Source organism: Schistocerca gregaria, chromosome 1, assembly GCF_023897955.1.
Source record: "Schistocerca gregaria isolate iqSchGreg1 chromosome 1, iqSchGreg1.2, whole genome shotgun sequence".
Taxonomy (NCBI): Eukaryota; Metazoa; Arthropoda; class Insecta; order Orthoptera; family Acrididae; genus Schistocerca; species Schistocerca gregaria.
The window spans coordinates 809,470,057-809,484,667 of NC_064920.1; the positions used below are offsets into that span (position 1 = coordinate 809,470,057).

General features: G+C 40.9%; 1 protein-coding gene across 2 annotated transcripts in view; it reads left to right on the plus strand.

Annotated features, from left to right (window-relative positions):
- LOC126270673 (zinc metalloproteinase nas-14-like) overlaps positions 1 to 13,881 on the plus strand; it is a 164,322-nt gene extending 150,441 nt beyond the window's left edge. The window contains exons 5-6 of one of the 2 annotated variants that reach the window (XM_049974089.1): positions 8,770 to 8,903; positions 12,955 to 13,881. In XM_049974089.1, the coding sequence (XP_049830046.1) occupies positions 8,770 to 8,903; positions 12,955 to 13,113 (293 nt within the window). In that variant the 3' untranslated portion in view covers positions 13,114 to 13,881. The remainder of the gene's footprint in view (positions 1 to 8,769; positions 8,904 to 12,954) is intronic. The other variant, XM_049974088.1, reaches the window with a different exon arrangement.
- Positions 13,882 to 14,611: the final 730 nt, after the last annotated feature.

Below are 14,611 nucleotides of genomic sequence, written 5' to 3' on the forward strand. Positions count from 1 at the left end.
AGCGACCGCAGCAGCAGCTCGGTTCCGGACTGAAGCGCCAAGAACCGCTCGGCCACAGCGGCCGGCTATTGATCCATGCTGCCTCTATAACTATCCGCAATTGCGAATTTGTTGCCAGTGAAGGATTTTGTGCACGAACAGACCTCTCGATTCTACATCTACATTTATACTCCGCAAGCCACGCAACGGTGTGTGGCGGAGGGCACTTTACGTGCCACTGTCATTACCTCCCTTTCCTGTTCCAGTCGCGTATGGTTCGCGGGAAGAACGACTGTCTGAAAGCCTCCGTCCGCGCTCTAATCTCTCTAATTTTATATTCGTGATCTCGTCGGGAAGTATAACTATGGGGAAGCAATATATTCGATACCTCATCCAGAAACGCACCCTCTCGAAACCTGGACAGCAAACTACAAAGCGATGCAGAGCGGCTCTCTTGCAGAGTCTGCTAAACATCTCCGTAACGCTATCACGCTTACCAAATAACCCTGCGACGAAACGCGCCGCTCTTCTTTGGATCTTCTCTATCTCCTCCGTCACCCGATCTGGTGCGGATCCCACACTGATGAGCAATACTCGAGTATAGGTCGAACGAGTGTTTTGTAAGCCACCTCCTTTGTTGATGGACTACGTTTTCTAAGGACTCTCCCAATGAATCTCAATCTGGCACCCGCCTTACCAACAATTAAGTTTATATGATCATTTCACTTCAAATCGTTCCGCACGCATACTCCCAGACATTTTACAGAAGTAACTGCTACCAGTGTTTGTTCCACTATCATATAATCATACAATAAAGGATCCTTCTTTCTATGTATTCGCAATACATTACATTTGTCTATGTTAAGGGTCAGTTGCCACTCCTTGCACCAAGTGCCTATCCGCTGCAGATCTTCCTGCATTTCGCTACAATTTTCTAATGCTGCAACTTCTCTGTATACTACAGCATCATCCGCGAAAAGCCACATGTAACTTCCGACACTATCTACTAGGTCATTTATATATATTGTGAAAAACAATGGTCCCATAACACTCCCCTGTGGCACGCCAGAGGTTACTTTGACGTCTGTAGACGTCTCTTCATTGATAACAACATGCTGTGTTCTGTTTGCTAAAAACTCTTCAATCCAGCCACACAGCTGGTCTGATATTCCGTAGGCCCTTACTTTGTTTATCAGGCGACAGTGCGGAACTGTATCGAACGCCTTCCGGAAGTCAAGAAAAATAGCATCTACCTGAGAGCCTGTATCTAATATTTTCTGGGTCTCATGAACAAATAAAGCGTGTTGGGTCTCACACGATCGCTGTTTCCGGAATCCATGTTGATTCCTACAGAGTAGATTCTGGGTTTCCAAAAACGACATGATACTCGAGCAAAAAACATGTTCTAAAATTCTACAACAGATCGACGTCGGAGATATAGGTTTATAGTTTTGCGCATCTGCTCGACGACCCTTCTTGAAGACTGGGACTACCTGTGCTCTTTTCCAATCATTTGGAACCTTCCGTTCCTCTAGAGACTTGCTGTACACGGCTGTTAGAAGGGGGGCAAGTTCATTCGCGTACTCTGTGTAGAATCGAATTGGTATCCCGTCAGGTCCAGTGGACTTTCCTCTGTTGAGTGATTCCAGTTGATTTTCTATTCCTTGGACACTTATTTCGATGTCAGCCATTTTTTCGTTTGTGCGAGGATTTAGAGAAGGAACTGCAGTGCGGTCTTCCTCTGTGAAACAACTTTGAAAAAAGGTGTTTAGTATTTCAGGGAAAACAGAATTCACGTCGGGAGAAGTGGGCGGCCAGACCATTCGCTCGAATTGTCCTGAATGTTCTTCCAACCAACCGCAAACGACCCGGTGATATGGCGCCTTGTCATCCATGTAAACACATCCCATACCATCATGGAACCACCACCAGCTTGCATAGTACCTTGTTGATAACTTGTGTCACATGCTTCGTGGGATCTTCAACACACTACCGCCAGTTCTTACCAACTGAAATCGGGACTCATCTGATCTGGCCACTGTTTCCAATCCAACCGATATGGTCACGAGTCTTAGGAGAGGCACTGCAGGCGATGTCGTGCTGCTATGAAAGACACACGCATCGGTCGTCTGCTGCCATAGCCCATTATCGCCATATTTCGCCGCACTGTCCTAACGAATACGTTCGTCGTACGTCCCACATTGATTTCTGTGGTTATTTCACGCAGTGCTTGTTGTCTATTAGTACTGACATCTCGACGCAAACTGCGTTGTCCGTGAGAGAGAATGTCTGAAGTTTGGTATTCTCGGCACGCTCTTGACTCTATGGATCTCAGAATATTTGATTCCCTAACGATTTCAGAAATGAAATGTCTCAAGCGTTCTGCGTTCAAATTCTGTTTAATTCCCGTCGTGCGGCCATATTCGCGTGGGAAACCTTCTCACATCAATCACCTGAGTACAAATGACAATACCAATGCACTGTCCTTTTATACCTTGTGTACGCAATACTGGCGCCTTTTGTATTGTCATTTGTATTGTAACACCCCACCCGTTGCTTGTCTGGATTTTGCGTGTGTCCGCTCCTGACAAACAACTTACAGAGAAATAGGGAGTGGAACTGTGCGCAAAAATGGACAACGCTAGATTTAAATGTGGCCCTGTCACCCGTAATTAATCGACGGTGGTAGTGTTGACGAAGAATCACACTTATTTTTACTTCCGAATATGAACGATCACGAACACTTAGGGTGTTCAGTGACATCAAACATATACACAAAAATAAAAAAATAAGCATAAGGCTGAATTCAGGATCAAGTACTGAATGTAAAGGCTCTACTGAATCACAATAATTTTACTATAACCTTCAAATCAATGCTCAATAAAACACAATGAACAATTCACACACTACCCTCCTAACTTGCATTGGCTGTGAACTGTGTTAAAATTGGTCCAAAACGCGGTCTCTTGTAACTTGGCTGACCGACTGACATCGACACAAAACGTAAAATACGAAGAACCACTACACCCCAATTTATCGTGAAACCTCTGTGGAAACAGCACTTGCACGTGATCCAACTATTTAACGTTACTCCTAACACAGGCCGAAGTGGCAGCGACCTCACCGTAATATTCCTGTTCCAGAGGCGGTCTCTGACGGCGACAGCGCGGCTGTGCGGTTGGCGTGTGGCGTCTCGGAAAGTACATTCCTACAATACTCGTACAACAGACCGCTGTCCGTAAACTTCTCTAATTGCAACGATCTTCCCGGCAGCAAAGAGCTGGCGCGGCTAACGTCCTCACAGAGCGAAAGACCAAGACGGGAGACGAGTTGGCTAACGTTCTCTCGGTACGAGATCCCAGAAAGGAAGACCTCTACAGAGAGTCGAGCAAGATCGCTCTTCACCTCTGTTTTCCCATCTCAACTTTTACCGACAGAATCACATCACTAGAAGCTCTCAAAATACTTAGTTTGCCAGTGCTGACCAATGCACGGTCTGGAAATAGAACTCTTTTCCACAATTCTTCCCTTTCTACAAAATTTCACAAGTAAACTCCGTCCACGCCGGCTGGGAAGAACCACAGCTGTGGGCAATAACACGTATACTGGAATTTTTCTCCTAAGAGATCACTCGAGATTTTCCAGGCAAGATTCCACGATGTAGCAAACACAGACTCTTTCATTGAAAGTTTCGTTATTCGGAACTCCTGGCCTGCCCCACTTGAGTTACTCGAAGGTGTAAAATTAGCGGGACATAGGCGAGAGCATGCACAGGAAAGCCCGTCCAGCTATCCACTGCGCTGTTTTGGTAAACACTCGAACGCCTGCAGCCGCGCGTCCCCCAGAGGCTGTCAGCCGCTGTAGCCTCTCTAAACGGATTACAGAACTTCCCCAGTTCCCCATTCATGCCGACAGGCTGTGGCCTTCGGCGGCGAGCCGGGGAGGTAGCCGAGCTCTGTCTCGCATTCTGCATCTCCGCAAAATCTTATAATTACAAAATTGCGTAATTCTCGCTGTATTACCTAGTCAGCGGGCCAATGCATTTCCACATAGATTTTCTACGCCGTAATTTAGAGTATTACTCCAACTAACAACAACTATTTATCTACAAAGCGATTTCGCCGCTGTCAGTCGTTTTTATTGACCTAAAGTGCTCGAAAAGTGACTACAGTCACGTTAAATGGACTCATGTAAGGTGCAAGACCGTTGCCACCTTACAGTACATGTGCATATCGCTATCCCATGACATTTGTCACTTCGGTGCAGCTCAGCATGTCGTGTAGTGAAGAAATGCCGTACCTTATGTTCCAGAATACATGCATAGAACGGAGCTGTATATATGATGTGTGTTTATAATGGATTAAAGAGTAGCTACTCACAAAGGTCAGTAGTTATCGTATGGTACCGAAACTTGGTAGATGCTCTAATGTAACAATGCTGACCCGATTCGCGCAGCGAAAAAAATCGTTCCAATTTTGGTCACCAGGTGCACATCTGGCGCTGTGAATGCTAGAAAGACCTACAGAAATGTTTCCGTATGTAATAAGCTAGGAACAGGAAGTGGTCAGAATGGGTCAAACAAGTGACAAAGGCATAATGTTGATTTCATTATTAATCGTCACTTACATAATTTATTCATTATGAGCACATGAGAATTCTTCGAGATGATGTACAACGCCATCTTCGCACGTAGTGGCTGAAAGAAAAACTAATTTTTTCCAACGTAAATCGGTTCAACATTAACGCATTGGTGGAAGTACCAAGTTTCACCATACGAGACGAGCAAAACATACCATTCCTACAAAGTATAGAGCAGCTCAAACGGAATAGACTGTAGCAGACCGTCTTGTTTTCCTTCAAGGCAAGCAAGCCGTGTATGGTTGTCACGCCCTCACTAGACGTCGGCCAAATCCACGCACGCCTCAAAGATCACAGGTAGATACACTGTGCAGACGAAGCAGCCATGAATATGGTTGTCACGCCCTCACTAGACGTCGGCCAAATCCACGCACGCCTCAAAGATCACAGGTAGATACACTGTGCAGACGAAGCAGCCATGAATATGCGGAAATCGATGAATGTATCACAGAAATAACAGCAAAGATCGCTCCAAACGTTCTCAATTGGGGAGAATCCAGTAACCTAGCTGGACAAGGTAGGGTTTGGCAAACACAAAGACAAGCTGTAGAAACTCTCACCGTGTGAAGGTGGGCATTATCTTGGTTCAAATTTTCGTCCCATTCGGATAATTCGTTCGTGGTGCGAAGTTTGATTCCGTCTTAGAGTCTATTTTGCCTCAGATGCGTCGTCTCAAAATTGATTAAAAGTAGTTGAGGCACCACGGATCGGACCACACTGTTGAACTGTTTTCCTTGTATGTGAGTCAAATGACGTAGCTGGAAAATCCCTCCAAAATATTTCCAATTGGGGCGTCCTCTGCACCTCTTTCAGGTGATCTGGTATTTATTTGTAAAGAACCGCGCTGGATCGGATATCGAACAGCTAGCTCTACCCATCCGGGAAGACGTATTAGCAAGTGATCGGCTTTACTTCGTTCACACAAAGACAAGTACACTTGCACATACACTAGGCTTCATATTTTTGCGTGGTACCCTTTGTGCCAGAATTAAATTAAAAATACACCGCCCCCAAAAATGCCAAGGAAGGTTTTTATTCCCGGCTAGCGCACTTAGTAGGGTGGCAGCTCACACTACCAACTGTAAACAACATATCTGCATTCGACCAGTGAATTGTGAGCAGGCAGTGTGAAGTAGTCGGCGAGCGGCCGCAGTGTGTCAACATCTTTGTGCCACAAATCACAATGGAGCATAGTCTCTAAATCAAGTGACCGAGACATTCTCCAGAATGTTTTAAAGAAGATAAAGTATGTACAAAGATTCTCCCACATCAACAAAAAGAACGAGGCATGGTCTCCTGCCGCAACTGGATTGAAATACAAAATGCAAACAATTATTTCCTGAAAAAAAAAAACTACCACGATTATGGAGCCTTGGTGTTATACAAACCTACCATAAAACGACAGAGCGTGGAAATTCACACTAAGGGTCAACGCTACGACGATATAACCGACGTTCAATCCACCATGACGTGTCATTTGAAGAACATCTCAAAGAAGGCCTTTTCTGACAGGGAGGAGACTTTGTAAAACACCTAAAGCATTAAAACCAACATCTTAACTTTCTGCAGTTTTTATTAATCCATTCTCGAAACTTTTTGGGCTCACGGTGAATGACATTTTTCGCTTTCGACTGTAGTTATTATTTACTTTTAGTTATTCGACAGGCTTCACTCTTCTGGTATCCCCAAGTGGTATCTGACATGCACGAGCACAGCCCACGAAGCTATTCAGCCAGCAGCATACAGCGGACAAACATAAAGGCTGGGCATGACTACTACCGCGTTTTATGCTTGCCCACAAAGTAGACAGCTTAGTGGCTGTACTCTTGCTCGTCAGCAACTACTCGGAAATGGTATAACAGCCGCAACTGGCGAATAGCTCAAAGTAAATTATAATCACAGTCGAAAGCGGAAATTTTTTTCATTTCAGAAGTTTCATAAGGCTGTGGCAGCTGCCCGAAGGAAAACCAAAAATAGTTTCCATTCCCCGCTTCTGACCAGGTTTTTCGGGACATTGTAACATAAAAGCCGGAACTGGAAAGAATTGGCCAGGTGCGAATAGGGCTCACGCTCCGAGGGTTCCGTACAAACCTAATTTTTTGCCATAAAGACAGTTCATCTATCCCGGGAACGGAGAATCTCGACAATTTTTTGCATGCTATCGACATCGATAATGGCAAGATAACGGGCCCGGGAATACCAAGACTTTCGGGAATGCTTTGATTCTAAGTTTGAAGTCGGATAACAAAAGAGAAAAAAAATATTTTTTTGTGTGATATAATTGAAAACTAACAGTTTTCTGTTTTTTTCCCATTTACTCATACTGTGAAACATTGCTCCTTGCCAAATTTCACGATTCTAGATCATCCTACAGGTTTTAATGAGTGAGCTTGCGAATATCAAAATGTGTGATATAAATAACTGCATTGACTTTGGAACTTACATTATTACACCGCCAAGGGACTATAGACTTAGTATGTGACAAATTGTAACTGGAGACGTTTACCCGTTCTTGAGGAAAAGGAATATTAATAGACGGACGGACGTACAGGCAGTCGGATAACAAAACACATTTTTTTCCCATGGTATATTTCAAGATTCACAACTTTAGGATTTTTCCCTTTACTTGTACTGTGAAACTTTGCTTCTTGACAAATTTCATGACCTAGTTCAATGGAAGTACGCTACAAGTTCCGATGAGAATTTTCAAGTATCAAAATATGTGACTTAAGTGGCTGTAGCTTTTGATTGGATTTACTTAGAAGCTTCACTTTTTTGAACCGCCAGTGGACCGTAGACATTGATGTGAGACATAAATTTAAACTTTATACGTCCAGTCGTTCTTGAGAAAAATGGTTTTAACAGTGGGAGAGACAAATAGACAGACAGACGAACAACAGAATGATCCTGTAAGAGTTTCGTAATTTGAACCAACGAGTCCCTTGTGTGTTAGAAGGAACCTGCTCCTCTTTTGGCAGCAAACTGTCGTAGATTGCCATGTGAACGAACCAGATCGGTCGAACAATTGCACATAACTACAGGTCTGTATCATTGACGCCAGTTGTTGTAGAAGTTTGGTACACGATTTATTCGCGCGTGCTATGCTCTCAGAAAATTTCCTCCTGTAGAATTCTTGAACTCTTTAACTAAATGCGCCCAGTTTACCATTTCATCAGGTGCTTTAAAATGTTATTATTATGTTAATTATAAGTCATAACACTAATCAGGTATTAATTAGTGGTGCAAGATTAGTTATAACTCATTTAGGCAAGTACATCATCACTGCCAAATTCACTGATTCCGATAAAACTGTGTTAACACCATGCATTAAACTCATACCATTGATCCACCATGCCTTTCCAAAAGATAAGAAAACTACTCCCAATAAAAGTGGTTTTCGCTATGACCGTTAATAATAGCACAAGGGCAGGCGCTTCAAAGGGCTGGATTGCATTTATCAGAATATTTTTAATTTTTTTTTTTGCATGGCTTTTTCACGAGTCCACGCATTTATTGATATTTATATTTGTGCTATTATAACTTTCAAAATTGTTTTCAAAGAAGTTTTGTAAAATACAGAGGTTTTGGCTTTTTCACGAGTCCACGCATTTATTGATATTTATATTTGTGCTGTTATAACTTTCAACATTGTTTTCAAAGAAGTTTTGTAAAATACAGAGTTTTTTTTAAAAAAAGGAAATCAATATGACCAAGACAATATCTGACTTTTATAGGTTTTACAATTAAACATATTGTATATAATGGTATCGATTTTTTACAGTGAGACTAATATCTGTTACCCCTACTCAAAATAACAACACCTTTTATTAATAAATGCTTGCACTTACTTATTTCTCCATTACTATATTACCTACCGGTGACTGATCAGGACAGAGTGGGCATTATTCTCACGCGTCAACTAGTATCCACAAAAGATTTCTGTGGAAAATGCCAATACAGATTAACATAGTTTAGGTGGGAGCTAAGAGAATTGTCCTTCAGTAACGCGAGGGATATTATGCAAAGCAATAAAATATTCATTTGCTTGTCTCCCTTTGTCTGCTTGCACGAGATGTTTTAGTATGTCACCTGTTACAATAGAATGACTTTTCTTAAGATTAAAAAATATCTTTCTGGTTCTTTTCTAATCAGGTCACGAAAACAATTTTAAGAAATACAATGAGACGATCGTAACGGATTATGGAATTGGTTACGACTACGATAGCGTAATGCATTACAGCAAGAGAGCATTCTCTAAAAATCGTGAGCCTACAATTGTGCCAAAAGTAAGTATTATCAACCTATGCTTACAAAGCTCCTAAACGCAGCATAAAAGTTATTAATAGACAGCTATGCGAACATGCATACCAGTTTTTTCAGTAAACTATAATGAAATGTTTCTAACAGGGAACAATCGAAATTAGCTGGTAATTCTGATTCAACTATAATGATGAAACTTTGTCACTCTTTTACAAGTAGTTTGCATTTGACACTACAAAAAAATCTTTTTCCATTCACGTGATAACCATATATTTCTCACAAAGGAGACTACAGCTCAGAAACCTAGTTTTTTGACACGTGTCATTCTTCCAGGTTTTTGTGTTCCTGCCTCTCTCTCCACCATTGATATTTTTTCTTCCTTTTTCTTCTTTTTTGGTTGGGACGGGGTTATTGTCTCTTTTTCTTGTGTTGTCTAGTAGCCTGAAAACCTTGAAATTTGTATCTCGATTCTATCATGTACTTCGACACCAGGAGATCAGTACAATCTCAGACAAAATTTAGATACTTTTACATACCATCTTTTGTTCTTGTAACGCCCTGAAGTCAGTACTTTGTTCGAAGGAACCCACTTTGACAGTTAAATATCACACAGCTGCAACTTTTTTATGTGCAAAATGTCTAGGCCTTGAAGAGATCACCTATTCGACACTTCATTTACATACGTTGGTCAGTTTGATATCCCATTTGTCCGTTTCCCTCTCTCTGTTTGTCTCTGAAAATTCGGACAAGAATCCATAGCGTAATTTTCTTTCAAATCATTCATTAAGTTATTCTTAATTCATCACTTTTGGTGTTAAATCTATCACTAATCTCATTCCTGCTTCTCCTCATTACTTTCGTCTTTCTTCGGTTTACTCTCAATCCATGTCATGTATTCATCGACTGTTCATTCCATTCAACATGTTCCTGTAATTCTTCCTCACTTTTATTGAGAATAGAAATGCCATCAGCGAATCTTACCTTGATATCCTTTCACCATGAGTTTTAATCCCACTCCTGGATTTTTCCTTTATTACCGTCACTGTTTTTCAATGTATAGGCTGAACGATAGGGGCGAAAGACGGCATCCCTGACTTCTCTTATCGTTCCCTCTTGATTCTTGTACATATTGTATATTACTCGTCTTCTCTCAGCATTTTAGACATGTTGCACCATTTTACACTGTCGAGCGCTTTTTCCAAGATTACAAATCCTATCAACGTGTCTTGATTTTTCTTAAGTCTCGCTTCCATTATCAACCTCATCGTCGGAACTGCTCCTCTGGTGCCCTTACCTTTCCGAAAGCCTAACTGGTCCTCATCTAACAGATTCTCAGTTTCCTTTTCCATTCTTCTGTATAGTGTTCTCGTGAGCAACTTGGATGCATGAGTCGTTAAGCTGATTGTGCGACAGTTCTTGCACTTATCTCCCCTTGCCATCTTCGAGATTGTGTGGATGCTATTTTGCCGAGTAATGATATGTCTCCAGTCTCAAAAATTCTACACACTAACTTGAATAGCCCTTTGGTTGCCACTTCCTCTGATGATTTTAAAAATTCCGAAGGTATGTTGCCTGTCCCTCCAGCCTCACTTGATTGCAAATCTTCCAAAACTCTGTTAAAGTCTGGCTCTAATACTGGATGCCCCATGTCTTCCATATCGACTGCAGTTTCTTATTTCATCACATCAGCAGACAAGTCCTCTGCCGCGTAGATCAATTTACTCGTTCCGCGTATTCGCTCCTCCTCTGTGTTTAATTATGGAATTCACGTGGGGTTCTTAATGTTGCAGCTCTTGTTCTTAATGTTATCGAAGGCTGTTTGGACTTTTCTATCTGCTTTTCTGTATGCTGAATCACTTTTTCCGACGACGATTACTTTTACAGTTTCTTCACGTTTTTGCATTTTCCCCAGAGCATTTCGCCTTGGCTTCTCAGCACTTTTTTATTCCCAAATAACATATATTGCTTGACTGTTGTCTTCCATTGCTTTATCGTTGTCTTCCACTAAACATTTTTGTACATCCTCCTTTCGTCGATTAATTGAAGTATTTCTTCCGTTAACCAAAATTTCTTTGCAGCTGCCTTCCTTGTACTTATCTTCGTCATTTCAACTTTTTGTGACAGTCGTTTTTAGAGATGTCATTTCTTCTTCATCTGAAATATCTACTGTGGTGTTCATTATCGAAATATTTACAGCCTTAGAGAACTTCAAACGTACGTCACTAATCCTCAGCATTTCAGTATCCCACGTCTTTCCACATTGAGTCTTCTGGACGAATCTCTTAAACTTCAGTCTGTTCTTCATTACTAAATTCGTTGTGATCCGAGTCTACATCTGCTTATAGTTACGCCCTTACCCGAGCTCCATTGGACCCATGGATGCCCACGTGAATGTTCCCCAGAGCAGAACGTCTGTCGGGCCATGGCGTAATCCAAGTGGAATCGACCGTGTCTTCGCTACTACTAACAAAATTTTTGCACAACTCATTCAGTCTTTCTCCTCTCTCATTCCTACTTCCGAGCCGGTATTCTACTCTGTCTCGATCTTCTGTTCTTTCTCGCACTACTGCAATCCAATCCCCATGATAATTGGATTATATGCTCCTCATATATATTGAATCACATGTTTAATAAGCTCATATACTTCCGCTACTTCTTCATCTTCTGCTTGTGACGTCGGCATGTATACCTGAATTGCATACGTTGGCGTAGCATGTCATCAATTCTGATGAGAACAAGCCTATCACTGAACCGTTCATAGTATCTCACTATCTGCCCTACTTTCTTATTCCTAACGAACAGTACTCCAGTTAAACCAATTTCTGCTGCTATTGATATTACTCTATATTCTTATTACCAAAAATCCTTATATTGTTCCCATCGTACTTCGCTAAATCACATTATTTCTAGAGCGAGCGTTTTCACTTCTCTTCAGTTGTTTTCTTGGTTCCCTAGCATGTTCAAACTTCTGATATCCCGCACTCTGTCTCGTACAATGTTATGCTTTCGTTGGTTACTGAATCTTTTTCTCGTGGTTCCCTCCCCCTTCACATTCCCCTCCCGAAGATACGAATGCGGGACTTACCAATAATCTTTTGTCAAAGGAGAGATCATCATTACACTTTTAAATTACCGGCCACATTTCCTATCGATATACATTATGTGTCTTTCATGTAGTGGTTTGCATTGCTTTCTGCATCCACTTTCTTCTGCCTTATAGGTAGATAATTTCTTTTCGCTTTCCACTTGCTAGAGAAAATTTTATGTAAGATTTAGCTCTTGTACAGAATGGTCAACATATGCGACTTATTTATATTAGCTTACCTTAAGGTAGTTAGTTCTTAAAAATTATTGTTTCCAAGAAACCTGCAAATGCGTTCTTCCGCCCGCGAACAAAATAGCATTGTGACCAGCTCAAGGGTAATGCATGTATTTGTAACTTCATTCACTAACGGCAGCACTATACAATAAAACGCTGCATTAGAACTACATGTCAAGTGTTGACCCGGGTTGCAGAATTTAAGAATAAAAAGTTATAGTGAGCTGTTGTCACCTAGTAGTATCTAAGCCACAAAGTTTCCCACTTTTGTAGTAACAGATCTGTGTACGCCAGTGACATAATCTTTCATTTCTTTCTTACAGAGCGGGCATTTGTTGTGTGTTTGGAATGTTCCGTTATTAATGTAAGCAAAAGAGAAAATGTGGAGGATATGGCCCAACAAATAGATTTATGGGGAAATGTATGCTCAGAGTCCATAAGCGAATCATAACTTTGCTGTACCAGAATTTCGGCTCAACGTACATAACTTTGCTGTACCAGAATTTCCTCTCAATATACACAAATTATGACCATCTACCCAATAGCCGGTATGTCCACTTTTCGCACAGATAACAGCGGCGGCACGCTGTGGCATGAAAGCAATGAAGCCTTGGTAGGTCGCTGGAGGGAGTTGGCACCATATCTGCACACAGAAGTCACCTGATTTCCAAGAAACAGTTGTAATATATGTAATAATTTTTCTTACTCACAAAACTCGTTGTTATGCGAAACAATAACTGTCGTTCTAATAACCACAGATTTTTGTTGACAGGACAAAAATGCTACCATTGGTCAACGGAAAGGGCTTAGTGAGAAGGATATCAAGAAACTTAAAAAGACGTACAAGTGTAATGAAAATATTCCATATATTAATACAGTTCCATCTGGTGACTCTAAGTGCTGTAATAAAAATATAGTCTCTAGTACAAATAAAAACGATGGATAAACATATTTTGTGATTCTGCTAGAGTCTAAGAACTACTTAAGATAATTTCATTATTTAAGTGAAGCGGAGATCACAACTCATTAGTACACGCTAGTTGTAGCAGCTTCTATCATGGCTCATTTTATATATACCAGTACTTCAATGTGTGTGTGTGTGTGTGTGTGTGTGTGTGTGTGTTTTGTTGACACACGTGTGTACAATATGATTTGTGTAAAAACTGGCGTATGAGGTTAGATATAACTACTAATGATTTGTTATCGAGGGGAAAATTAATTTAGAACCAGTGATACAGTTAAGCTTATATAATATTTATTTTCATTATTTAGTTGAATACGTTGTTGATGGTTGTTGTTATAAAATTTTGATGCCGTGAATCCACAGTTTAGTATTCTTCAAAGAAAATGAGTCAAGTGATAGCTTTTGAAGGCTGTGGGTTATTGCAAATGTCTTCAGAATTACTTAAAATAACGCAGGCTAGGCATACTGTCTTAAGGGAAAACACTAAAGACAATTTACTTAAAATGAACTTCTGCAGTTGTCAGACATTAGAATAAAAAAGAAACATATATTTTCCTCATACATCAAAATTTTAAATTCATTGTTTGAGGTTGTGTGATATTCTTTGTATTTAATAATTTACTTATTTATTCTGGTTTTATCAATTGTAACCATATATCGCACACTTTTCTGTAATATCCTATAATGTACTGCATATTATCAATAAAGACGTGAAATACTTGAAAACGTAGTAGAATTTTCCCTATCGAATCTCTGTTTTCTTTAAGTCTAATAGTTATAATACAAAAGAATAGAAAAGACATGTCCCGTAGGGTAAATTTGGCATTATTGGAGGTAACGAAAACTACAACGAAAGGAACGACCCACCACAACGACCACACTGACGTAACGATTAATCGCGTGCAATGCGTAGCGCCACATGGTTGGTTTTTCTGTGAGGCAATTGAATAAGGTTGTTCGACTGAAGGGTAATGAAGGTGCACCAGTTACCACAGCTCTGTAGTGTGGTCTGTTCTGCATTGGTGCAATGTACAAACACGAGGAGAAGGCGGAAATGGTTCTCATCCAGGCAGCAGCCATGAGTCAACCGGAAGCTGCAGCAGAATGCCACGGGCGACATCGAAACCAACGAACCCGTAATCATTGGCCGTTTAATAAAACGATTCAAATCTACAGGCGATTTTCACGATAATAGATCTTTCAGACGACCTTGCATAGCAACAGGGGATAAACAGTAAAAGCCGTATCAGCAAAGGCGATAGTGAGTCTAACCAGATCCACCCAGAAATAAGACCGCAACAGTCCGTGCACGGTGTCATCAATAGGCGTCATACTACTATGCGAGATGCTTTCAGCTGCCGGCCTATACTGAACTCTACGTTCATCAAATTTGTAACTAAAATAAATAATTCTGATACTTTAAATAATGAATATTTGCTGCCTAAATTTTG